This window comes from Nannobrachium achirus (genome assembly GCF_963921795.1).
Source record: "Nannobrachium achirus genome assembly, chromosome: 18".
NCBI classification, from domain to species: Eukaryota; Metazoa; Chordata; class Actinopteri; order Myctophiformes; family Myctophidae; genus Nannobrachium; species Nannobrachium achirus.
In genome coordinates, this window is record NC_137825.1 from 24,011,353 (window position 1) to 24,038,979 (window position 27,627).

Sequence of the window (27,627 nt, forward strand, 5' to 3'; positions counted from 1 at the left end):
GCTAAGCCTATTTGCTACATTTTAATCTTAGTTACAATCGGCCACAGTTCTACTCGTTATCACACAGTTCTCATTCTCTCTGTCGCACGCTTGCCTTCCTCGCGGTATAGCCAGGGCACGAGTGAAGCTTGCTGCACGAGCCCAGCAATAAACAGCACAGGTGGAGAAGTAACTAAGTACTATAGCCCATGGCGCTCTGTGAGCCTGTAGATCTGCTTAAGACAATTCCATAAAGGGGGGAAAAAACACCTTCTGTGCAGAGCCCAAGTTAGGTTCTGAGAACCTTATCTGAAACCGAGGCGGAGTGTATGTATATATTTTACATTTACATTTACATTTACAATTTACAATTTACAATTGAATAAAATGATGAATAAAAAGTACCAGCTGTACTTAACTAAAGTACATGGTTCACTTAGTTCCTGTAGTCGAAAGAAAAGCCAATAGTCGCCTCTAAGAGCACCACGTTACTTACTATTACTATTATTACCATTTCAATTTGCATAACAGCAGAGAGAATTAAGCTATCAGACATGCTTCTCATTAAGATGTACTCATCATTGTGGTGTTTTGTTTGGCAAAGCCGGGCAGGGGACCCTTATGTTCTCCACTACTCCACCAAACTGCTGGTGTTGGCATGTCGGATGGTGTTGGAGAAAGCTGCGCCGTGTGTGTGTGTGTGTGTGTGTGTGTGTGTGTGTGTGTGTGTGTGTGTTGGAACACAACGAACACGTTCAGCTTCTGTCGGCTCGCTGGCCAAAACCTTGCAATTTCAACAGACTGGGTTTATTATAAAACATTAAAATGATTGTTGTTGTCAAGTTTAAGTAGCAAAAGTAGCCTACTGTATTAATGCTTATCACTGGATTGCTTAGTAATGTCATCTGTTAATGGAATCTGCATGGTGTATACTGTAAGTCGGAGGTTCTCAAAGTGTGGACCGGGGCCCCCTCCGGCGGGGGTTTCCAGGGGGTCCCCAGCAGAATCAGAATCAATGAATTGTCACATCACATTACAGGTGAAATTCGTAGTTGTGCATTCTTAGTCTTGCCGCACTTCAAGCTTGTACATCAAATCGTGAAATCCATAAATTCTTCTATTTGTTGTGTTACTCTAGCAGCATTTATATATTTAAAGCTATACTATGTAACTTTTTTAATAAAACAAATCTTAAAATTGTCCTAACTATTAAATCGCTAAAGTTTTAGAACACCCACTCTGTTAATTTCAGCCCCAAAAGCCTTTTCTTTATGTGTTCTACTGAGCTCTTGTGGCCGTGTCCGGGACTGTTTTTCCCGGCAAAATTACGTCATCTGCATCATTCTGTATACGTGTCTCCCTACCGGCCAATCACAGCGCAGATCATACAGTGCGTCTTGCGTCTCTTCAGGAAGTAGCTTGCTTCAACAGCAGTGTTGTTTACACTGGAGTCTAGCATGTAACTCCCCAATGCCTGATCGCAGAGGGACACGAGAGACCTCTACGGACGCGGTGGTCTGAAGGCCCGGTCCGCGGCGAAAAACGGCAGAAAAAAGCAGACGCGACCGCGGTTTGCTATACCGCTACTGACCACTAGTTGAGCAACTTACACAGTATAGCTTTAATGATTCTTCTTACAAAACATTGACATTGTATATTAAGTTTAAACATTATAGGAGACTGCAGGCTGAGGTCCTTTAGTATCCAATTCAACTTGTGGGAGTTGAAGCTGAGGTTACATTCAGTCCCATAGATAAATATTGTGAAAATAGCTGATCTAGCTTGTAGATCGGCAAAGCCGATACCGATCAAAGCCGATAGTCATTATCAGCCGATCGCGATCACTCACCGATCAATCGGCACATCTCTAAGTGTTTCTCAAACGTGTTCATGCCTGGGACCCCCCACATTTGAAATCTATTTGGCCACGGACCCCAATTTTGACCACTTGGAACGCCAACATCCCTATTCTGGGAGCAACTTTGGCCCACAATCGCTGTACAGCCGTTCACAACGCGTAGCAAAAACGCACTCAAGGAAAACGCATCTAATTTCCGTCCTCTGCTGCATGTCAGCGTCAAAAGGGGAACGACCGGAATGAGGTCTTAATAAAAAGAAAGCCTTCCGCAAGCATAATTCAAAAAGCAACACCACGTTTCCATACATCTTTTTTTTTAATCTAATTATCTTGGAGTAAGGAAGTGTAACAGTGACCTTGCAGAAGACCGGAAACATCTGTGCTTTTGTTTGCGGATTCTCAGCAGAAAGTCTCTCTTCTTATTATTTTTGTATAGGTAATCAGGACATTGCATGGTTTGCTGATGTGTGTAATTCAAAGTCAAAGCATTGCTCTGACATCAGCACTAGTGGTGTGAACGTTTGTTTTTAGCCCTCTCATGCATCTCTTCTGTGTGCTGCTACTTACTTAAACAGAGTGCCGCTCGGCAGCGGAATAAAAAACAAGGTTATTGTCACCGTCGGGCAGTAAACTTGTATCTCCATATAACATTTTTCCTTTTTTTTGTGAATTAATGCCCTACAGCATCTTATATATCTTGTGTGGCATAAACCTTTTTTTTTTTATATGAGAGATACGCCCGTCTTTTACACAAGATCGCGATTGGAAATGGATGGATATTTTTCTATAAAATCGCAAAGGTATGGTACTTTGATGGCAGGGAACAGCCTATAACAATCCTTAATTAGGCAGTAAAAGAGTTAACTCATTGCATGCCAGGCCCGATAATCCCGAGATTATTTCAATGTCTTTCCCTGCCAGGCCCGATAATCCTGAGAATTTCCCGTTTTTGAAAAAAAATAATAATAATTTGACCCCAAAAAATGTAGTAGGCATGATAGCAATCGCGAAATTGCATGTTTAACCCCCATAGCAACCCCATCTATCAAACATGGCAGCCATCTTTGTTTACATTTTAGGAAAACATAATGGCTGCTATCTCATGAATGCCTGAACGGATTTCCATTCGGATTTTTTTGTTTGAAAGCTGTGAGCAATGTGGACACACGTGGTGCATTATCTAGGCATGGGTGTGCATGATCCGTGCACTATGAATTACATGGAAGTCTATGGAGACCAGGGGCATATGAGGGTACGAAGGTATTGTTAAATGGCACTGTATGTGTTAATAAGAACTTGTGACTAAATAATAGCTATGTTGGATCCTCCTTCCGTCTGAAAAGTAACTGTTTTGGACTAGGTTTCCGCCTGACTGCAACGTCACGCTAGTTACTTACTGTACATTTGACCAAAAAAATAAATAAATAGATAAGACGACAGAGACGGCATTTATGTTAGTGAAGTCAGTGATGAAGTCAGTGATCCAAATGGTTTCTGGTGAAAGCGTCGTCTCGCCCCACAAAGTTTACCGCGCGTCTCAGTGACTCCAGTCCCAACACATTAGGGAGAGAGAGGTGCCATGTTTACAGAATATCCCACATTATGTTCATTAGGAAGTCCAAAACACTGTTGAATAAGTTCCCTCGAGCACCAAAACAAATTTGGGAGTCAAAACGAGGGGGCTATTAATTGTAGAATATTCAGACGGATGTCACGAGGAAACCTTGTATGTCCGAAACCGTACCCTTTTTTTTTATGATCTATTTTTAAACGTTTTATGTGTTGAATAAATGGTGAAAACAGGCAATCTACAAACTCGTCATGAGCTTTTGGATCGGCTATTCTCAATAGTTTTGTGTGACACTCCTGTATGATGAAGTGGGGCGTTCATTTATTAAACATTTGACAAATTTGAAAGATGTAGATACAAGGTTTCTGCCCGACAGCGACGATATTATTCAGGCTCTGCTTGTCGTTTTCATTAGCATACTGAAGCCAATCAGACACTTAATAAGCAGCGAATAGAAATGAGCATGCTCACAAGAACTCCTGAATGCTTGCAGTTGGAATGCTAAGACTGTTGTTCTCAAAGTAGGGTCCGGGACCCCCCTCGGCCCAGGGGTCCTTGAAGGGCGCTAATCAGTGGTGTGTTCTAGTCCTTTTTCCGGGGGTAGGCTATACGATAATCATTCCCTGCATGTCGCACAACATGAGTTTTCATTGGATGAAATGGTTAGTAGAGGTCTACGCTTTTTGTCAAAAAGATTCTGCACGCCATACTATGTATACCACTGGTCTGGTGCTATTCATCTCATGGTGTTAATGTTAATTAACACCATGGTTTAGAAAAGGTTAGAACAGGGGGTCTTCAACGTTTTCAGGCCAAGGACCCCTTAGTTGAGAGAGAGATGAAGCAAGGACCCCCACAGCTTTCATAGATTCCATATAGTTTCACTGTTTGACAGCACAATCATCATTGGATTCTTGTCAATTTGTGTTTTCAGATACGTATTTAACCACTTGAATCGTTAATTCTTAACATTTCACTCTGTACTTTGTCTGCTCTTTTTCCACTCTACGCAAACCGTCTTTGCCGATAATAGCCTATCTACAAGCTCACAACGCCTCGCAGCGTGAGGCGTTGTGAGCTTGTTGTGAGTTGTGAGCTTGTAGATCTGCTATATTTGGCTTAAGTTCTCAGGATATGGACGCTAGGATTCAAGTGGTTAATACAAAAAAAGGAGAAAAAGGTTTCTATCACACAAAGATTTGGAGGACCCCCTGTAGTAACTTTTATAAGCATGTACTGTACTTTGAATACTTGGTATCTTTTCTTTTTTCAGCAAGTAGTCCTGTTCTCTTAACTCAAGTTTAAACTTGTCAGGGCAACTTTCAATTTTAGTTGAGTAATATTTGACATAATTATATGACGAGTTTTTGGGGCGAAGGGAATATTACAAACAAAGTCCAACATGCAGAGACCTGGGAATCATCAGCGTTAGTTAATTTAATTAACGATTGTACTTGTTCCTCGGTTGTGCGAGTGTGGTCCAGTGTAGATTCCAATGCCAGGTTCCACTGGGAGCTTTGTGTGTGTGTGTGTGTGTGTGTGTGTGTGTGTGTGTGTGTGTGTGTGTGTGTGTGTGTGTGTGTGTGTGTGTGTGTGTGTGTGTGTGTGTGTTGTGTGTGTGTGTGTGTGTGTGTGTGTGTGTGTGTGTGTGTACCTTTTTTATTTGTTTATGCATTTGGTTGGTTTCAAACTAATCTATATAACTATATAAGCAAATACTGTATTTAGTTGTAGATCTGCTATTTCTTGGAAAATGCATTTGGTGTAGAGGGAAAAGGGGAAGGGGCCTAGCAGACCCCTGGGGATCCCAATCAACTAAGTGATTTTCTTTAGTTAGAATCTGTGTTAAATAGCTCTATATTGTGATAGTAATCATTGCTATAGAGTGTTTGTTCAGTAACAGTGTTAAATAGCTTTATATTGTGATAGTAATCATTGCTATAGAGTGTTTGTTCAGTAACAGTGTTAAATAGCTCTATATTGTGATCGTAATCATTGCTATAGAGTGGTTGTTCAGTAACGGGGGTCTCCTTGTCTCTCCAGCACTTTAATAAACTAAAAAGCCGATGTTCATGTCGGGATACTAATGTTGTACAATCAGGAAAGAGTTAAGAGTTTGAAAGATTGGAAGGCGCCTGTTAATGAACACACACTCAATAGCAAAGATTACTACACGCACACAATCGCGCGTGTGCACACACACACACACACACACACACACACACACACACACACACACACACACACACTTTTTGTTTTCATAAAAAAACATGTAAACCCACTATACTGTGTTGCAACTGTCCTTGGTATACTGTTCTTTCACTCCGCACCAAATCTTTGCTATTAAAATAGTCGATGTTCTGGCAGTGTGATGTGCTGTGAGCTTGTAGATCTGCGTTGCAATGTGTTGTGAGTTTATAGATCGGCGTTGCAATGCATCGTGAGCTTGTAGATCTGCTATTTTGGGGGCGAACGTCCCCTCCCCCCCCAAGAAAAGCTGTGGTTGGTGGGTGGGGGTTCAAGTAAACAGTGAAGCTGCATCTCATCAATAAGCAGACAAGATCTCAACATGATCTCCTCTTATCTTCCCAGGGTGTTCCTTCGGGCGATTAATCAGTACGCCGCCGTGCTGAACAAGAAGTTCCTGGATCAGACCAACTTTGAGCTGCAGGTAAGTGGCAACGCACTGATGAAGGCTTGGCGTGTTTTGTAAACACTGGCGTCTAAGTAAGCATCTTCCCCCTCCCGCCGAGTGCAATTTGTCTTTGGCAGCGGTGGCACTTTGATTAGCCCGTCTGTGCTCCCCTTAATGCTGCACGCCGCCAATCAGCCTGCGTTTATTCTGAAATATTTGTGGAGGAGGGAGGAGGGGGTTTGGCAAGAAGACTAGGACGAGTTGGAGCGTCTTATAATGGCCGCACTAATGGACACAGCGTTGATAAAACACCGGAAGAGGACTTTCTCTGTCTCTTTCTATCTCTCTCTCTCTCTCTCTCCCCCTCCCCCCACCTATATCAATCGCGCTCTATCTCTCTCTGCTTAGCTATACCTTAACAACTACCTTCAGGCACGTGCACAGTACACACATAGTCATCAAATGGGGCTTGAGCTTACTATGGTCAGGTGAAAGAAATGCAAATGCCCTCTTTCCATGCCATGCAGCATTCAAAAGAATCGCCTTGTCCAAACTCTCCTGAACTTGAATGCAGCATCTTATGTTGAAATAATCCCCCCCCCCCCCCCCCCCCCCCCCTGTATAGAAAAATACCTGACCTCCAAGCTCACAACTGTGACACGTTGGGAGCTTGGAGGTCTGCTATTTTCGATATTTTCACCAAAAGGCCCTTTTAGACATTTCAGCTCCTGCCTCTCTAACATTCTGTGCATGTCCCTGACTACCTTAACAACTATAATTTCACCTGGCTATGTAGTTCATTACCCAGGAGTCAGGTGTCATGGGTACTCAGATCATGACAGGGTCATCACGATCATGACATTTTAGTCGACGATTAATGGTCATGCGATCGTTATGTAATAATTGTGACGGCCCAATAGCTGAACATTAAGTAGGGAAGGGGTTTTGGTGGAGTGCATTTTTAAAAGGGGAGGGCTTTTAAAATGTCCTGGCTAATGGACGGCACGTTAATAAAGCATAAAGAGGAGAGAGGTGGTTAAACGATACATGGTAGAAGGGATGGCATTAAGTAAGCACTCCACCGGTCCCGGCGGCCTTATAATTGTGGCTGTTTTAATGTTCCACCAGCTTGGGGCTTGTTAGACCTTCTATAGTACACACACACACACTCTCTCTCAAACACACACACACACACACACACACACACACACACCGCGCGCGCGCGCGCGCGCGCACACACACGTGTGTACGTACATGCACGCACATACGCACACGTAGACGCACACACAGACACAAAAAAAAGTCACTGAAAAGAAATTAGCATAAAAATCGTTGAGTGGCCACATAAATTACCCTGTTCGCAGCCGACGATTTAATTCGCATTCCTGGAATATTTTAACCTGTGCCTGTGAAAAAGTGAGTTACAATGTGTGTCGTATATCGTTGAAGTCGGGCGGAAACCTCTTATGTCGGGCAACCTCTTAGAGGGGAAAAAGAGCAGACTAAGTACAGAGTGAAAGGTCAAGTTTATTAGGTATTGACGGTTCAAGTGGTTAAATATCCGAACACACTAATTTACATGAATCCAAATTACACTGATGATATTGGTGCTGTCAAACATTAAAACTATGGAAAACTACGGAATCTATGATAAGGTTGTGGGGGTCCCTGATTCATCTCTCTCTCTCTCAACTAAGGGGTCCTTGGCCTGAAAACGTTGAAGACCCCTGGAGTAGGGCATTAATGTGCCAAAAAAAATGTATATATATATATATATATATATATATACTGTATATAAAGTTGAAATATGGAGATAAGACGTGTCCGTCGGACTGCTACAATACACATAATAATGTGAATGTGCCAACAGCTTAAACTGCCACTGTTTTCCACTGCCTTTTTAATCTCCTCTGCAGCTGAATTAATTAAACAAAGTTCTTATTTCTCATAATAGCGATTGTTGGACCTCTCCTTTTTTATGTTGTATGAATAGCAGCACTGTTTTATTTCCTCTGTTCTGTTCCATTTAATCATTAACTTGAAGGGTGTATAGTAGTGATACGTTTTCAGAGAAGAACTACTGTTGAAGTCTTAAGCACAGTAATTTTTTACTCAAGTACTGTACTTAAGTTCAATTTTGAGGTACTTTTACTTTACCAATTTGTAATACTTTTACTTCTACTCCACTACTTATCGGATCCAACTATTGTACAGTACTTTTACTCCACTACATTTTATTTGACAATGTAAGTTACTAGTTACTTTGTAGATTTAGATGATTATTATTATTACAAAACCCATTTCAGCCATTTGAAAATAGCAGATCTACTGTTGTAGATCTGCTGTTTTCAAATGGCTGTAGATCTGCTATTTTCTAAAGATTTTTATACATTTGAAAACTTGAAACATTCTTTGTAATGAGAGCTGCTGTGAGGAACCCAGCTGTGGATGTGTGAGAGTCTGTCCCCTGGCACTGAGACCCCTCTCTGCCTGCAGCTGCCACGCCAACATCAGTGGTTTTCAAAATAATTTGGGGACCCCCCCCCTCCTGGGGGTCCCGACCCACAGGTTGAGAACCACTATTCCAGATGTCTGCATGCCAGCTCTCTCTCTGCTGTCCTGAGTCCCCCTGCATTCCCCCCCGTCCTTATCTGCAGCGTGGGGCTGGGTTAGAGCTGGCCAGGCGTAGCCGCAGTGCACTCTACAGCCCCGGTATCTTTTAATGTACGGCCCACTAAATATCACCACCTTACACAACAAACACATTTACTGTATATACTCACCCCTCTCTCTCTCTCTCTCTCTCTCTCTCTCTCTCTCTCTCTCTCTCTCTCTCTCTCTCTCTCTCTCTCTCTCCCCTCAGCTGTGGAACAACTACTTCCACCTGGCAGTGGCCTACCTTACCCAGGAGTCCTTGCAGCTGGAGAACTTCTCCAGCGACAAAAAGGCCAAAATCTTTCACAAGTGAGTCCAACTGTTCCTGCACTGTAACCTTGTGTTGTTCTTGTTGGCGGTGGTGGTGTTTTTTGCATGCTGTTGTTCTGTATCAATGGTGCTTCTTGTTGTTTTTCTTGCCTTTGTATTGCTGTGTAGCAATGGTCCCTTAATCTGAGGGAAGAAAGTTGGGTAACCAGAGGCAAAGGTGGAGGGGTTTATCTATGTCTCAAAAAGCCCACATATCGAGGCAAATCCTCCCAGACTAATGGTCCCCAGATCACTGAAATGATCAGTTTTTCTTTTTCTTTTTTTTTGATAATTGTTAAAACAGAGAAATAAGATTACAGTACAACATGCGCTCACTGACATAATGAGATAAGACGATAGAGTCTGAGACTTATTTCCATTGTGGTCCTCGGAAATAACAAAATAAAACATGGGGAAGGCCAGGTAATTTGTCATGGGAGCCAGGTAAGGAAGACCTCACATGCATTCTTCTCTGCGCCAAATCCCATGTCCCTTATCTGTTCTCATAGAGGGTGCAACCCCAATCCAGCACAATCCACCCCCACCATCATCCACATGTGCAAGTGCTCTTATCACAATGCATCCCACACACACACACACACACACACACACACACACACACACAAACATGTGGGAATACCGAGAGCCCTGCTGACAGGGGCGTCACAAGGTGGGGGGGGGGGGGAGTGGGACTGAGTTACCAGGGCCCAAGGTGGAGGGGCCTTAATTATTTTATAGCTTAAAAAGTCGTGAACTCAAATTTAGCTTCTGGGGGGGTCCCTAGAACGAAATATTTTGAGATGGGGGGTCCGTGACCAAATACATATCATTTTGGGGTCCTTGACATGAAAAAGATTGGGCACCACTGACATAGAAACATATATTTTTCAAAAAACCTTAGAAGGATTTGAAATATTCAAAATATTCAAAATAGCAGATCTACAAGCTTGCAGCGCTGTGAGCTTATATATCTGCTGTTTTTCAATAGCTAAAGCACAACATGTGAGTGAATCCTTGTACCCAGGGCCCAGAATTTGGTGCCACACCCCTGCCTGCTGGCTCTACTTTAGGCAGCACTAGACACTGGCCTCCTCCCCCCCCCCCCCCCCCCCCCCCCTCCCCCTGCTTAACAAGGCTGAGTGTGTGCATGTGTGCGCGTGCAGCCTTGGATGGTGTCTCTCTGGGGGGCGGCGCTGGAGAAGCGCGCCTCATGCTCACATGTGAAGTACAAGGCGAGTGTCAGGGATGCCGTCCCGGAATTCCATATCCAGGCTGCTCTCTCTGCCTGCTCCAAATCCTTTCAAAGCATTTTCTGCAGCAGCGTACACGTGTTGTTGCCGGGGGGGATATCTACACCCCCCCCCCCACACTGTCTCAGCTCCCTCGCTAGCTGAAGGGATGAAATGTACACCCGCCTCCTCCTCCTCCAGCCTGCCTGCCGCCCCGCATGTCAATCACTGACATTAGCACTGCAACCTTGCAACTATATCCATTGTTTCCTTTAGCAAGTATTCTATACGTTACATGTATGTTTATTTAGTTGGTTTGGCTTTACAGTAAATCTAAAAATCGATTAGCAACTTTGGCCCTTATTCTTCGCACAAAGGTGTCGTGCGAAAATAGTAAAAATGGCAGATTCTCAGGCTTGGTTATTTTCCCATAATCGATTAAATGGATGGATGAACTAAGTGAGATTATGGACAATAACGTCATAAACTTGCGTTTTATGACGGTTTCACTGGACAACAGGAGTGTTGATCTTTGTTTAAACCATTTTGGCATGTGATTATAGTATAGTATACAACAACACTGAGAGCTTGAAGATCGGCTATTTTCGCTGCTCGTCATGCAACGAATTAAACAGGGCTCAAGTGGTTAATTATTACTCCTCTCCTTTTCCCCATTATCTCTAGCTCTCTACCGTCCGTTTCTACTGCAATGATGGGTCTGCACAAATAAGAATTTCACCCATATTAATGTGATGTGACAAATAAAGATTGATTGATTGATTGATTGAGATCTTGAAGATCGTCTATTTTCGCTGCTCGTCATGCAACGAATTAAACAGGGCTCAAGTGGTTAATTATTATTATTTCTCATGAAAATAAATGTTTAAGCGCTCAGCGTTTTTATCTGAGCTTGTGGTTTGTCCTATAGACGGGAACATGGTTTCCTGTTCCATCTGTCACAGGGCTTTTTATCCGCGTCAGTATTTCTTACAGAGCTGTCGATGGACTCTCTCGCTCACGGAGCCAAATGTGTAAATGTTTTCCGGGCAGCAGAGGGACTGTAGTGACCCTCATCTCCATTTAGAGGATGATGTGCCTAGTGAATGTCACCAGTAGATCCATCACACCACCACTGACACTGTGCACGTTGGACAAGCGCTCTTATTGCAGGGCCTTATCAACGCGCATGGCGTGCACGCACACGCACGCCTCCCATCTTCCATCTTAGCTGTCCATCAAGTACGATGATGACACTTGCTCCAGGGTGACACACACACACACACACACACACAAACACACACACACACACACACACACACACACACACACACACACACACACACACACACACACACACACACACACACTAACACACACACACACACACACACACACACACACACACACACAATCTCTCTCTCACACACAGGGTGTCAAGGAAAAGACTGGCTCTTTGTTTGGTGTGGAGACGTTTTTTAAAACACAACCATGTAAACTGAAGAGGAATAGAATCTCTCTCTGTCTCCTGAGCCTCTCCTTCACCTTCTCTCCACGCTCTTTTCTCTTTTCATTACACCACCTGTGCGACATGAGCTGCCTGCCGCCCAGCTGTGTGCTTGGCCTTCAGATGTCCGGCAGCGCTGAGCAGAGAGAGAGAGAGAGAGACTTGGCTTGGCCATTTAGCACGCCGCCACCTCACACACACACACACATACACACACACACACACACACACACACACACACACACACACACACACACACACACACACACACACACACACACACACACACACACACACGTACACACACACACACACACACACACACACACACACACACACACACACACACACACCATCAAAGCCCTCTGTCATTCACCTGCAAATGTATTCCTGCACTGTGTGTGTTAGGCTGCAGCCCACCATCACACAGAGGGCTGACAGGAGACATAACAGGGTTGTTTGTCCCCTTCTCTGAATCAGAATCGGCTGTATTTTCAGATCCTAGGTTTACTGGAGTAAGAAAACAAAAAATAAAACTCTGTTGGACCAACGGAAGTCACTGGCAGCTCAAAAAGCACACTTATGTTGCTTAAAGTTCTCCCAGTCAACACTTTATTTGTTAACGTTTCCGCTAAAAAGTTTTTTTCAGAATCATTCTGAATCTGAAGAAGAACGTTTTAGTTGAAACTGCTGGGTAAACACATGAATCACTTTCAAAGATGTATGCCTGGGTTCAGATCGGTTTTGATGGGCATTTAGCATAATTTTCGTCAATAGCGCCCGTACTCTACTGTCATTTTATGATCCACTTTATGATAATGGGTGAATCGAACAATCAATAAAGTAAGTGACTGAAATTACTCTGACACTTCCTCACATTGGCGCCGAGGCAGAATTATCCGTAGACAAAAAATAGTCGATCTACAAGCTCACACCGCATCGCTTCCACGACGCGTTGCAAGCTTGTAGATTGGCTATTTTTGCCGAACAACACCGCCTTGCGACGAGGTCGTATATATGAGGCTTCAGAGTTCAGAGTCAGACGGTGTGAAGACGCCACCATGTCTGAAGGCTTTGATCACGGCACATCTGCTCCTACATTAACAGGCCATTGCGTCATGTCTTGATGGCTCTCTTCCTGTCCCTCTCTATCTCTCTTCTCCTCTTGCTTTATCCTCTCTTCCTCCTCACACACACACACTCTCTCACTCCCTCTCCTCTGCTCCACGTGTCTTTATTTTTAGTTAACCACCTATTTTGAGTGAGCCATTAGTGTGCCGGAAATGGTTCCAAAATTCTCATTGTTCATACATTTCCCCCCAAAATGTTAAGTATTTCCCAAACAGAGCAAGCTTAAAATACACCAGCTCACAACGCATGGTGATGCGACGTGCCATGAGCTTGTAGATCGAGCTACTCTCACCGAGCGACGCCATCATACGACAAAGTATAATCAAAATAAGAGACAGGTGTTTGTGTGTGTGTGTGTGTGTGTGTGTGGGATGACACAGTCATAGATGGCAGCCTCACTGGCTGCAGAGACTGTTGACAAGTCACCCTTCATCTCTCTCAAACGGAGACGAGGGCACCATGCCTCCCCGTCTCAATCATCCTGTGTACACACACACACTCACAAACACGCACATGGCACACTGCACAAGACAGAAAGGCACAGATCAAAGTGTCCCACATGACTGTCCAAATTAATAATTTTGGAATGGCATCTGCTGCGGCCGCCTCGGGTCAATTATAGAGAGAGAGAGAGAGAGAGAGAGAGAGAGAGAGAGAGAGAGAGAGAGAGAGAGAGAGAGAGAGAATGAGAATGACAGTGCAGCAGTGGTGTACCCTTGTTTAGTTAGGACACCGTGTCACTGTGTCCCTTTTAGCACAGGTGAGGTGACCGCACGCGGTGCGCTATACCATCATCATCATGTCTTTCAAATGTAGGCGCTTTTGTTACATCCCAGCGCAAATTTAACCTCCATCTATCACTCTATACCAGGGGTCTTCAACGTTTTCAGGCCAAGGACCCCTTAGTTGAGAGAGGGATGTGGACCCCCTCAACCGTTTCATAGATTCCATATAGTTTAATTGTTTGACAGCATCAGTATATTTTGGATTCATGTCAATTTGTGTTTTCAGATATTTAACCACTTGAACTGTCAGTAATTAATAAAGTTTATCTTTCAACATGTACTTAGTCTGCTCTTTTTCCCCTCTACACCAAAACTCTTTGCCAGAAATAGCTGATCTACAAGCTCACAACGAGGCGTTGTGAGCTTGTAGATCTGCTATTTTTGGCTAAAGTTCTCAGTATAAGGACACTAGGGCTCAAGTGGTTAATATAAAAAGGATGATTTAGATGATTAGAGCACACATGGGCAACTGGCGGCCCGGGGGCCACATGCGGCCCCCACCTTCACGTAATGCGGCCCGCAGGTTAATACCAGAATACTGATATATTATTGATTTCAGCTGTTATAATTCCAAACATGACCTGCTTTAATTCCGTCAGTCTATATTAGTAGCTGGAAATTGCCCTCGCCATCATCAAAGTTGCCCACCCCTGATTTAGAGGAACTCTGAGGACCCCCTGTTGAAGACCCCTGCTCTATTCTGAGGCTGTGGGGGTAGAAGTACTCATTTATTCTTTGTAGATCCGGACAGAGAGCTAGGTGACACTGCCCCCCCTCCAGTAACCATTCAGCGACACTGCCCTTGATCCCTGTCATCGTATATTAGTGCTTCTTGGTAGAATATTGTATAAAACGTTATCGATCGGTCCTCTGGATCCTGTCAGGCCGTCCTGAAATGCCACGGCGCTCACTTAAGGAGGCCAGAGAATAGCCATTAACGAGAGGTTGGGGGAGGTGGAGCGCTCTGGGAGTGCTTAATTCCTCAAATTTAAATTCTGTGTCCGCTCTCTCTTTCTGTCTCTCTCTTTGACCGGCTCTCTGCGTTACCTGTCCGCAAGGTAACGCACGCAACACCGGAGGTGTCAACGCGTGCCCTTTTTGTGACCCCGTCAGAGCAGACACAGATGTCCCAGAGTCAGTCAGCCGGTTGCGGCGGTCGCTCGGTCAGTGCGGCAGCTTGTTGCAGAGGCTCTTAGGTGTCACCTCTCCTGTTAGGTGTCACCTCTGACCACTCCAGCGCCACAGCTTTGCACCCTTGTGTCACACTGTCCCACTGCTGTCCTCCCTGGTTCACTAGTGTTTGTCCCTTGTGTGAGCAAGGGGACAGCGTGACCACACAATGACACGCGTCGGCCCGGACGTGTTTTGAGCTCGTTGATCAACTATTTTCGGCGTGTAACATCTGCTCACAACTAAGTATAACTCTTTTTGGAGGCATTTTGGGGCCATACAGTGAGGGCAGACAGGAACTGTTATGTAGGACAGTGACATGTACTGTAGCTCAGTCTATAGTGTGTGTGTGTGTGTGTGTGTGTGTGTGTGTGTGTGTGTGTGTGTGTGTGTGTGTGTGTGTGTGTGTGTGTGTGTGTGTGTGTGTGTGTGTGTGTGTGTGTGTGTGTGTGTGTGTGTGTGTGTGTGTGTGTGTGTGTGTGTGTGTGCTCCGCTTTAGGTGATCGAGAAAGGTTTTCTTGCCAAAATCCTGGTTTGTTTTTTGAGGTCTATAATTGTCTGGGTGGTCAGGTGGACATTATTAGGCGCTGTGTTCTGTTCAAGCAAACACAAGTTCACGACTTGTTGTGTTTGCTATTTTGTGGACGAAGTGAAATTCAGTATTTTTTGCACGTATTCTGAACCAAGACCCAAACACAAGAGGTCAGAATTTAGGTCCTGCCTCTTGGATTTAGGTCATGTATTTGTATTTTTACTTTATTTACCTGTTATCTTTGCTGTGTTGTTTGACATTTCCTTTAACACTTAATCCCTACAGAATATACTTTGTTGTACTGTATGACAAATGATATGCAAGCTCAATACGTGACGCATTGCGGCGTGTGTGTGTGTGTGTGTGTTTGAGCTTGTAGATTTGCTATTTTCTGCTAAAGTTCTCCTCAGAATAGGGATGCTAGAGTTGAGGGGTTAATGCAAAAACATTATCCCATCACACAAAGATTTGGCAGCCCCTCTGTAGTACTTCTGAGGACCCCCAGTTGAAGACTTGGACAGATGCCAGGTTTGTTGTTTGTGTGGTATCCTAGTTTCTTTGATGCCCGGCCTACACCAGTGCTTCGCAAACCTTTTCATGTCAAGGACTCCCAAATTTACACTTATTACCCCGTGGACACCCATTTGAAAAGAAATTCCAGGGACACCCATTAGAGAAGATTTTTACAGGTCCATTTTAATTTCAAGAACCCCCCAGCTTGACATGCATTAGGCTATGGACCCCCATTTAACAGCCTTTCTCTCCCGCTAAATGCCTAAATTGCTGTCATTTTAATATGTTGATGATTTTTCCTTTCCAGGTACCAGGACATGAGGAGACAGATTGGCTTTGAAATCAGGGACATGTGGTACAATTTAGGTAAGGTGCACGCCTTCTCCTTCACACAAGCCTTCACACATGCACTCTCACATGCAGGATACATACTGTAGCAGTGGTGGAAAGTAACTATGAATAGACTTTTTTGTTACCACCGCGCTCTGACTTGACTGGTGCGGTGTCCTCTTAGATCATCACACTTGCATAGGAAATGGATCGCACACAGTGGCAAGAGTTACTTTTCTTTTTTTGTTTTATTGCACAATTCTTAGGATGAGAATCAAACGTTTCGGCTATCCATACACTGAAGAAACCTTTGTTTCTCATCCTAAGAAGTATGCAATGCTGCGCACATACTCACATACTCACAGAGATTTCTCGCATTTATTGTAAGATTATATACAAAAACATTAATATAAAATACAAATTCATTATGTGTCGTGACATGTTGTGAGCTTGTAGATCAGCTGTCTAACTGTTACTTTTCAGGATAAAGGACAAATAAAAAAGAAAGTGTGAAATGCATGCTGTTTTGAGCTTGTTGCTATTTTTGATACTTTTGAGTGACATTGTAGTATGATCATCAGGAAGGGGCATTAACTTACAAAAAAACACAAAAAGTTTAAATATGGACATAAGTGGTTTCTGCTCGACAGATATCTGAGTACTTCTTCCAGCCACTGCATGTTAGCAACCCGTCTACACATTTATTATTATTTTCAAGCTGAATTAATTCCAGCGTCCGGGTCTCTATAATCAGACCTCCAGAAATACCCTTGCTCATTAACACGTGTTAAAAACGTGTTGCTTTCTGGATGTTCCATTTTGTTTTTGATCCTGTTCCTTCTAAATGTTCTGGCTGTAATCACACGTCTTAACGCAGGGAACGCACGGCGTCTGAGAATAGATGGCGAGCGAGGTGCTAATTGTTTTTTTTTGTTGACTCGTGAGTCGTGTTCGAGCCTCGGCAAGTCGTGTCACAGAGGAGATTGCGGAGAGAGAGAGAGAGAGAGAGAGAGAGACATTGCGGGACCTGTTTGGTTTTGTGTGCACCCTGCCACCCATACACGTTCCTTTAGGGTCAAAGTTGGGTCGCTACTTCCACTCGTCATAATTAGAGCTATTCAGTTTAAATTTGATATGCATTAGGCCACGGACATGGCATAAGATTTCTGTAAGTACAGCGTACAATCCCCGGAGAGTGTACAAATGGAACCAAAATGTACCCTTACGGGACCATTTGGTTCCATTTGAAAGAGAGTGGTTCCTCCACTGCTCTAGCCCAGTGGTTATCAACCTGTGGGTCGGGACCTTTGGGTCGGGACACAGGGGCGTCTCCAAATTATTTTGGGGGGTCCACAGATGATAAACTTAATGTGCAATGTTCTTTTCTCACTCAACAGTAAACATGTATTGAGGGTATCTACATATTTCTAAAGTGACAAGTTAAGGACTTTTTCTAAAATGACAAATTAAACATTGTCCAATTTGTCAAATATTAGATTGTGAAAATAGTCGATTTACATGCTCACAACGCCTCGCGCTATACAAAATGTAATGCCTCAACTCTTAGTGCCCGTCAGGGTGGGGGGTGTCCTCAGTTAAAATATGATTATGTTGGGGTCGCGGCCTGAAAAGATTGAAAACCACTGCTCTAGCCAATAGGGTGGCGAAAAGGAAAGCTCATACAGTATGCTGTAGGGACTAAAGTTGTATGCATGTCTGATTTCATAAATGTTTAGTTCATTGACGTGAGTCTCACTTCATATCTTGCTCCACTCTCAGGCCCGCACAAGATCAAGTTCATCCCGGAGATGGTGGGTCCTATCCTGGAGATGACGCTCGTCCCCGAGATCGAGCTGCGCAAGGCCACCATTCCCATCTTCTTCGACATGATGCAGTGCGAGTTCCACTTCACGTGCAGCTTCCAGCGGGTTGGTGTCACCATGACGATCACAACGACTTGGTTGCCAGGCGTTAGGGCATAAAGGGGGCTTCGCTGTGTGAAATTCGACCAGGCATTCCGACGTTCCTCCCTTTACCTGCCGCATGACGTTATTTACATAATGAAATGTGGACCGTGGCTCAACCATGACTGTACAGTACAATATTGAATGCTATGCTTAACCTTTCCTAACCCTTTTTTTTTTTTAAGTAATTTGTGGGGCATTTACTGTACATCCTAGCTGCCGGGCGTCCAAAATTATAATTTTTTAGGAATTGAAGGGGGAAAAAAGAACATGATCCAATGTATCCAATGTTGTTATTAATGTTTTTCATTTGTTCAATATCTATAAAACCCACTGGTACACTTAACCAGTTTCAATTTTGCCACATGTTGTGAGCAATGATATTGTTTTATTCTCCATATAGGAGAGAGTAGAGAGGCGGGAAAACAAGGGCAGAGAGAGGAGAGTCAAGCAAGATAAGACTGGTCTGGAACTCGGGTCATGGCTGCTCAGAGCATGTGTTCTGTGCTCTAACTGGCTGAGCCACCCGGCAGCCATGTTCCCCTAACCTTAACTAATAGCAAAGTACCTAAACGTAACCATTATTTAACAGTGCCCATAACCTTAACCACTGGAACAGTTAAGTTCTCACACTTTTTAGTGTCAAGGACCCCCCAGATTTGTGTTAAAAAGACCAACGCATTAGAAAACAGCCTACCCTAAAGACCTTTAAGGAGAGTTAATGACACATTATTCTGTGGTAATTGTAGTGTTGAACGAGCATAGCGAGTAGCAGAGTGCTGGGTTGCAGTGATGAATGACTGCTGATAGCGTATCATTTAAGAGTCCACTGATGAGCATCTGCTGATAAGATGCGAGGATCACTATCACAAGGTCTTTATCTCATTGCAAAGGAGAGGAGAGTCACGTTATAGTCACTGACCCGCACAATGTCCTGTTCCCATATAACTCTCTGCCCCTCAAACTTTATATTTTGGTATAAAACTATGGCACCAAATGGCTTGTAGATCGGCTATTTTTGCAGAATGTTCGCCCCAAGAATAGGGATGCTAGAATTCATGTGGTTAGAAGGGACCAGTGTTTATATACTATCGCTCTTCTCCTCTTCTCTGCTTTCCTTTCCTCTTCTCTCCTCCTCCCCTCTTTCACTTAGGTACTGTACATTTTTAGATTGCTCTATCCAGGGGTCTTCAACGTTTTCAGGCCAAGGACCCCTTAGATGAGAGTGAGATGAAGCAGGGACCCCCACAACCTTTTCATAGATTCCATATAGTTTCATATTGTTTGACAGCACAATCATCATTGTATTTTGGATTCATGTCATTTTGTGTTTTCAGATACGTATTTAACCACTTGAACCGTCAATAGTAACTTAACTTGACATTTCACTCTGTACTTACTCTGCTTTTTCCCCTCTACGCCAAAAGTCTTTGCCAAAAATAGCCGATCTAGAAGCTCTAGATCTGCTACGAGCTTGTAGATCTGCTATTTTTTGTCTAAAGTTCTCAGGATATGGACACTAGGATTCAAGTGGTTAATATAAAAATAGGAGAAAAAGGTTTCTATGACACAAAGATTTGGAGGACCGCCTGTAGTAACTCTGAGGACCCCCTAGGGGTCCCGTTCCCCCTGTTGAAGACCCCTGCTCTAGTCTAGTGTTACTTTTACTTAAGTAAGAACATCCGAGTGCCGCACCAACTGGATGCAGAAGAGAGATAGAAACACAGAGAGTGAGAGGGATGTATTCTGTAATTGAGAGGAGAGACACCTTAGACAATTTAGTTAACTGGACCTGTGTTGGCTGTGAACTTGGACTGCTTTTCCCCCCTGTCTACACCAAATCTCTTCGCCAATAATAGCCAATCCACAGATCGGATTCCCCCCAGAATATGCTGGTTCAAGTGGTTAAGTAATCTGAGCGCTGGATGCTGTGACAGAAACACAGCGAGTGTGAGAGAAGAGAGGAGAGAGGAGAGAGACGGCGTTAATGAATTGAAAAATTAGCCGGGGCTGATTATTTACGGCTGCTCTGTCTAATTGCAGTTTGAGAACGAGATCATCACCAAGCTGGATCACGAGGTGGAGGGGGGCCGCGGAGACGAGCAGTACAAAGTTCTCTTTCAGAAAATGTAAGTGCTGATTAATGGCCTGGATTACCGCCTGAGCCGCTGACGAGTTAGATAATGCTAATTGCGACATGAGAAGAAAAATAATCACAGTGTGGCTCCCGTGATCACAGCACTTCCACATGTTCTCAAGCTCTCAGTCAAATGCCAGCATATGCTCTGTTTGGCACAATGTGTTGTTGTTGTTTTGTGCCAAACAGACATGTTTGTGTGCTTGTATTACCAAATGTCTGATAATAATAAGAAATCAGCATTGTGAGGTCCCTAACAATTTAGGCATTTAGCAGACGCTCTTAAGTAAAAAAAAAAAATCAGTACTTCTTCCACCACTGTGTGTTTGTTTTTTTCCTTCTTTTTCTTGACTCCCTCCCTGTGCTTGGCAGCCTGCTGGAGCACTGCAGGAAGCACATGTACCTGGCCAAGAGCGGCGAGAACTTTGTCACGTTGGTGGTGCGTCTGCTGGAGAGGCTGCTGGACTACAGGACCATCATGCACGACGAGAACAAGGAGAACCGCATGAGCTGCACCGTCAACGTGCTAGTAAGACCCTGTTGTTGTTTAGTAAGAGCATGAGTTGCACTGTCAACGTGCTAGTAAGACACCGTTGTTGTTGAGTAAGAGCTTGAGCTGCACCGTCAACGTGCTAGTAAGACCCTGTTGTTGTTTAGTAAGAGCATGATCTGCACCGTCAACGTGCTAGTAAGACCCTGTTGTTGTTTAGTAAGAGCATGAGCTGCACCGTCAACGTGCTAGTAAGACCCTGTTATTGTTTAGTAAGAGCATGAGCTGCACCGTCAACGTGCTAGTAAGACCCTGTTGTTGTTTAGTAAGAGCATGAGCTGCACCATCAACGTGCTAGTAAGATACCGTTATTAACTTGAATACAGCTGTGTAGAAATCCATGCCGTACGCCACATCTCCAGTATTCACTTGATTATGCTTAGTTTAGTGTGGTATCAAATACCGAAAATAGCCGACCTCCAAGTTCACAACGTGTCGCACTGTGACGCGTTGTGAGCTTGGAGGTGCTATTTTCAATTTTCACCAAAGGGCCCTTTTAGAAATTTCAGCCCCTGCCTCTCTAATATTCTGTGCACGTCCCTGAATGTGCTTGTAGAACACTGTTATTCTTTAGTGAGAACATGAGCTGCACCGTCAACGTGCTAATAAGACACTTGTTGTTTAGTTAGAACATGAGCTGCAAAAGCAGCGTGCGAAATGATCAAACCGTTCGGGAGATATATGCTACTGAAGTTAGCTGATAGCCCTGCAGCTCGGCACTAAAAACAGAAAACAAAGATTTTCCTGAAAAAAATTTACGCGGAAGCGGACAGAGATCTGTTTTTTTCTATCACGGCTACATCCTGTTTCCTGTTGGAAACCAAATCTGTCAAAACTCATCATTGGCAGTGAATGAGTTAACGTTCTCGCTAAACATTGTTTCAATGCAATTCTACAGTAATTCAATTCAGTCCATCAATGGAACTTACGTATAGTATACTTTTAAGTTCATATTTAGTGGTATGACTGTAAAAACATACTTTTTAAAATATTAATCTATTATCATTAAAATCTTAGTCAATCTTTGTCAATTATTTGGGGGCCACCACCAGTAGGCTCTGGCCCACAGGTTTTATATTGTGCTTCAGCAATCAGCACCCCTAAAAAGGAGCTAAAAACATTGGTGCAACAACACAGCCAATACGCAGCGAACTCCTAGCTTTGAATACACACACATACAAACACTTAGAGTAATGCCAACTGACGTGGGCTTGCTTGTGTCATTGCTTTCGACAGCCCTCATTGACAGGTCATTATAGAACATTGAGCCTGGTTTACACACGCTGCTGTCGCACAGCAAAGGATACTGTAGCAGATCCACAAGCTATCAATGCGCTGCTGTGCGACGCGCTTTGAGCTTGTAGATCTGCTGTTTTCGCCGCACGCACACCTTGGTATTCCTCAGGCTTTACAAGGCCACAACAAGCCTTTGGTTTTTTATCGCTGCAATCGGGAAGAAACCTCATATTACCATATTTAACTTTTTTATGTTTTTTCCTAATTGAATGCTAACTTCATCATACAAGCAGCGTCACACTGCACAACATTGTGAGCTTGTAGATCAGATATTTTCACTATTTTTAAAATGTAAAAAAAGAAGAAAAAAAATAGTTTTGTACATACAAGGTTTCTGCCCGACAGTGACGATATATGCAATTGCTGTCAATAAAAGCGGACATGATGGCAGGTGACACGCCGCACCGGCACCGAGACAATAAACGGACGCCTTCGCATGTCAGAATGCATTAAGGGTATTATCTCAGAGAGACTCACCTGGCCCTCTCTTTTGTGAGATGACATTTCATCTGGGAACGGGGAAAGGTCAACAGTCTGTACTGTGGGCTGCGTGCACAGCCCAAAATAAATGGTTGAAAGGGATGGGGGGGGGGGGGGGGGGGCTGAGCTACCTGTGATTATATTCAACATTTAGTCTGACTGAGACGTATTGACTGCTTCGTTGCCATGCCCAGGGCCTGTTGGAAAAATTGACTTTTCTTTTACCGCAGTGCCCTGGAGAGAAGTTTGATGTCTTACTACTGTGTAGCAGACAGTAGCACAGAACACTCTGGAGACTTAATATATCCCTTTAAATATATACTGTACATATATGTTTAACATAATATACATTTAAATGGGTTACATCATCTCAGTGATTAACTTTCCTCAGCACCAATAGAAGTGAGTATAGTTTAAACATGCCCCCCTGGGGACTTTTTTGTGTTATCCATTAAGTATAACATTTGTACTGTTAACAAAAGTATTCATCAATCAATCAATCAATCAAAGTAAAATGTCTGCGAAAACACGGCTATAAACTACTAAGCTTTCCAAAAGTGGTAAAAATCATTTTGCACTTTTCAAACTTCACAAAATATATTATGTATAATCAACCCTCTTTTTCCCCCCTCCATAGAACTTCTACAAGGAGATTGAGAGGGAGGAGATGTACATTCGGTAAGTTGTCTGTTAATGCATACAATCTGTGTGGCAGCAATCATGTATTTTGCATAGGGCTGGGACTTGTTCCCGAGTTGGCCAGGTCGGCCGAGCTTCTAGTTATTTTAAATTAACAACTTGAATCCTCGCATGCCTATTCTGAGAACGTTAGCCAAAAATAGCCGCTCTCAACGCCTTGCAGCGCGAGGCGTTGAGAGCTTGTAGATCGGCTATTTCCAGGCAATTAGGTTTGGTGTAAAGGGGGAAAAGAGCAGACCAAGTACAGATCGAAAGGTCAAGTTTACTAAGTATCGACGGTTTATCTGGTTAAATGTGTGAAAATCTGCAACTCAATTTTATAGAATATGTAGTGGGGGTCCCTGCTGTATGTATCTCCCTGTCTGCTAAGGGGTCCTTGGCCTGAAAACGTTGAAGACCTCTGCTTTATTCCTCAGCCGAATCCCCAGAGATCCAAGATAGAATATATTATACAGTATATATATTTTTTTTTGTATCATATCTTCCCCATTGGCACAATGGCAGCAGGGGCAGACGTTTCCATCTGGGAAGGGTTTTAACCCATTTAGAACGGGTACACATATTGTGTATCATTATTTTATGCTTTAACTATTGAAAAATAGCAGATATACAAGCTCACAGCGCGGCACCGAGTGCCGCGCTGCAAGCTTGTAGATCTGCTATTTTTGAAAAATCGTGAAAATTGGAATTTTGACCCGATTCTATAAGTGTCTTTTTTTTCATGTCAAGGACCCCCAAAATGATATGTATTTGGCCACGGACCCCTATCTAAAAATATTTAGTTCCAGGGACCACCCAGAAGCAAAATTTGAGTTACAAACATTCGCTTTGAAAATACATATAGTCAAAGATTTGCACACATTTTCACGACTTTTTCAAAAATAGCAGATCTACAAGCTCGCAGCGCGGCACTCGGTGCCGCGCTGTGAGCTTGTATATCTGCTATTTTTCAATAGTTAAAGCATTCAATAATTCTAGGCCTAAATGGGTTTTAAGGGGCTGTCGAGAGGCATCATTTGAGTTGACTCTTATCTGAGGGTGTGAGATCCAGCCGGGCATGACCCCTAAATCCTTTGTTCTGCTCCTCCAGCTACCTGTACAAGTTGTGTGACCTCCACAAGGAGTGTGACAACTACACCGAGGCTGCCTACACCCTGCTGCTGCACGCCAAGCTGCTGAAGGTACACACACACGCACACACACACACACACACACGCACACACACACACACACACACACACACACACACACACACAGGCTTGTATTACTATACACACCAACATTTTAGGACAGTGATTTTTATGAAACAGAATTGTTTTGGTGTGATTTTAAACCCTAGCTCTAAAGCTTAAAATACAGTAGCTAATCTACAGTACAGGCTCAACTCTAAGCTAACTCGCATTGGGCAGGAGCAATTCTGTTTCTGTAGTGCGAGGCGGCTTGAAGGGACTTACCCCCCCAATCCAACCCTTGATGCTGAGTGCCAAGCAGGGAGGGGAGGCACTGTGTTTTTGGTATGACCCGGCCGGGGATCGAACTCCGACCTCCCAATAACCGGGCGGACACTCTAATCACAAAACCACTGAGCTGGTTTTCCTGGTCCTCTCTTTTGAGTGACGCGCTGTGAGCTTGTACATCTGCTATATTTTTAATAGCCAACGTTAAAATCTAAAATGAAACCGATGCTTTCCCTGCTGCAATGGCCTAATCCCACAGTACCAGGAGACGGCCGACAATGGCCCCTTTGACAAGGCGGGGAGAACAGCATCTTTTTTATTTTTTATTTTTCTTTATACCTCGTGATAGGGCCGACCGATGCAAAATGGCCCCTATCTGATATGAAAGGCTGAGGCTGATTTATATAAAAAAAAGAAAAACCTTTATAAACCTTTATAAAAAACGTAATGATGAAACGCTGAGGAGAAAGGCAGCCCTGTGAAGTTACACGAGGTACAGCGAGAGATACCGCCACTTCAGTACCTCAAGTGTCCCTATTGTCAGAGTCTGGTATGTCTGGAGTCATCATGATGCGATGCCGGCGCCAGATGCCTCCGCTTTGAGGTGGCAAGAAAAGGCAGGGACGCCGCGACACCTTCTATAGAGCCTTCTTCCTTTGTATCTTTATTAGAATGATACGTGGGGTTCTATTTGAAAAATATATATATAAAAAGAAGAAAAAATGCGAGGAAATCACTTTAACACTGTATCGTCTCTGTCGGGTGGAAACCTTGTATGTCCAAAACTGTTGCTTTTCTGGATGGCAAAAGTAGCAGATTGGCAAGCTCAGAATGCGTTGTGTTGCGCTGCCTTTTGAGCTTGTGGATCTGCTACTTTTGATGCTTTTGTGTGATGATAGTATGATCAATCAGGATGTTAATCTACAAAAGAAACACAAAAGGTTAAAATAATGGTGATGGTTTCTGCCCAACAGTGAAGATATAAACCCTACTAAACTGTAAAGAGACCTCAGGGCACTATAATAGATCTGCTCCTTTTTTGATTGGCTGCGCGGAGGTGACGAAAGTCGTGGGGACGGAGATACACCTAAACTTAACCTTACAGTAACCCTAACCCTGGTCCATAACCTCAGTAAAACTAACGCTGGTGAATGCTAACCTGGTGAAATGCTAACCTGCCGACTGGTGAATGTTAAACTGGTCGGACCAACGGTGCTTTTTTGATACAGTACACCAGGACTGAAAGACCTGTAAAAAATACTCTCCCGTCTGGATTGTTGGGGACGGCAGTGGCTCAGGGGTAGAGTTGCCGTTCTTAGAACACGGAGGGTTCCCGAAGGGTTTCCAGTTCAATCCCGGGCTCCCCCAGAGTTGGTGTTGAAGAGTCCTTGAGCAAGTCTCTGAACCCCTAATTGCTCCTGGTGAGCAGGTTGGTGCCTTTCATGGTTTCCTCCGCCATCGGCGTATGAATGTGTGTGTGAATGGGTGAATGTACTGTAATGCACAATCTATGTAAAGCATCTTGGATAAAGGTGCTATATAAATGCATTTATATCAAAAGAAGAGGCATGGATCCCCTACGGCCCCCTCACCAATCCAACCCCCACCAAATAAAACCCTGGCTGTAACATGTTCTTTTAGAGCCTGCTTCCTTTGGTATGTATAGAAGTGTATGACTGCAGCGTGACACATTGTGTTGTAGCCCTCGGCTTCCACACTAACATCCAACATGGATCGCATATGTACAGTATATGCTTCATATCTTTGCTTGGATATCTTCGCCGTCGCACAGAAACCTTGTATCTCCATTTCTTGCGTAGATTAATGTCCTACTTTAATGTACAAGAGTGTCTCACAAAAGTAGGAATTGTTGCTGTTTTAAAGAACCGTACTGTAAAAGTGTGTGTCTCTGGGTTTTATGAATATCGAACCAAAGAAAAGTATTAAAGAGTGTGTGACTAAATAATAATAACTACATTGGATCCATAGTTTTTTTCCATTTCCTGAAAAGTAACAGATTCGGACATAGAAGGTTTCAACCCGATAATATGGTATGTCCTCGCTTGAATCTGGAATAAAAATAAGTAAAAAAGCATCTTCTGAAACGATACCGCAGGCTCGTGGCGGTGTGTTGCTGTCAAACCTTACGGTATATGCCACCATCCAACAAAAAAAATATATATACAAATAAAATGCAGACACTGTACATTTCCCACTAGCTGGGCTCCTGAAGCGTATACACAGATATTGGAGTGATTTCCCTTTTTGGCTTTTATCCAAAATCGCTCCTTTCCCACCTCTCATCCGTGTTTGCATAAAATAGCTAAACACTTTACATTCAACTTATGTATTTTTCTCCCCACACAGAAAGTAGTCACCGCAGCACTAGACAAAATTGTTGTTGTTGTCATTATTATTCTAATTCCACCCACCAGCTTTCGCGTTGCCATATATTACAGCACTCTCAGACAGAGACGGATAGACACAGAAACACACACACACACACACACACACACACACACACACACACACACACACACACACACACACACACACACACAAAGGACATGAGGGAAAGAGCTATTATACTGTAAAATTAGATTGATTTTATTCCATCATGGACCCGGTCAAAATCTTTCTTCTCGAATAAGCTGTGTCATGTCGTCTTTGCAAAGCGGCCCTGCGACTGTGAACGATGAGACTCGTACGTGATTCAGTGTACGTCCCACCTGGAGCGCGCGTGTCCCATCCCATCCACCCGCCATTTATTATTTCATAAATAGGAGCCCCGGGAGTGTGATAAGGCCCTTCTTCTTCTTTGTAAAAGATGGTTGATTTTTTTAA

General features: G+C 43.6%; 1 protein-coding gene across 1 annotated transcript in view; it reads left to right on the top strand.

The window, feature by feature from the left end:
• dock1 (dedicator of cytokinesis 1) overlaps nt 1–27,627 on the top strand; it is a 433,218-nt gene that overhangs the window by 320,398 nt on the left and 85,193 nt on the right. The window contains exons 30-37 of the mRNA XM_080747125.1: nt 6,000–6,078; nt 8,906–9,006; nt 16,178–16,236; nt 17,980–18,128; nt 20,208–20,293; nt 20,674–20,830; nt 23,265–23,305; nt 24,417–24,507. Coding sequence (XP_080603251.1) covers nt 6,000–6,078; nt 8,906–9,006; nt 16,178–16,236; nt 17,980–18,128; nt 20,208–20,293; nt 20,674–20,830; nt 23,265–23,305; nt 24,417–24,507 — 763 coding nt within the window. The remainder of the gene's footprint in view (nt 1–5,999; nt 6,079–8,905; nt 9,007–16,177; nt 16,237–17,979; nt 18,129–20,207; nt 20,294–20,673; nt 20,831–23,264; nt 23,306–24,416; nt 24,508–27,627) is intronic.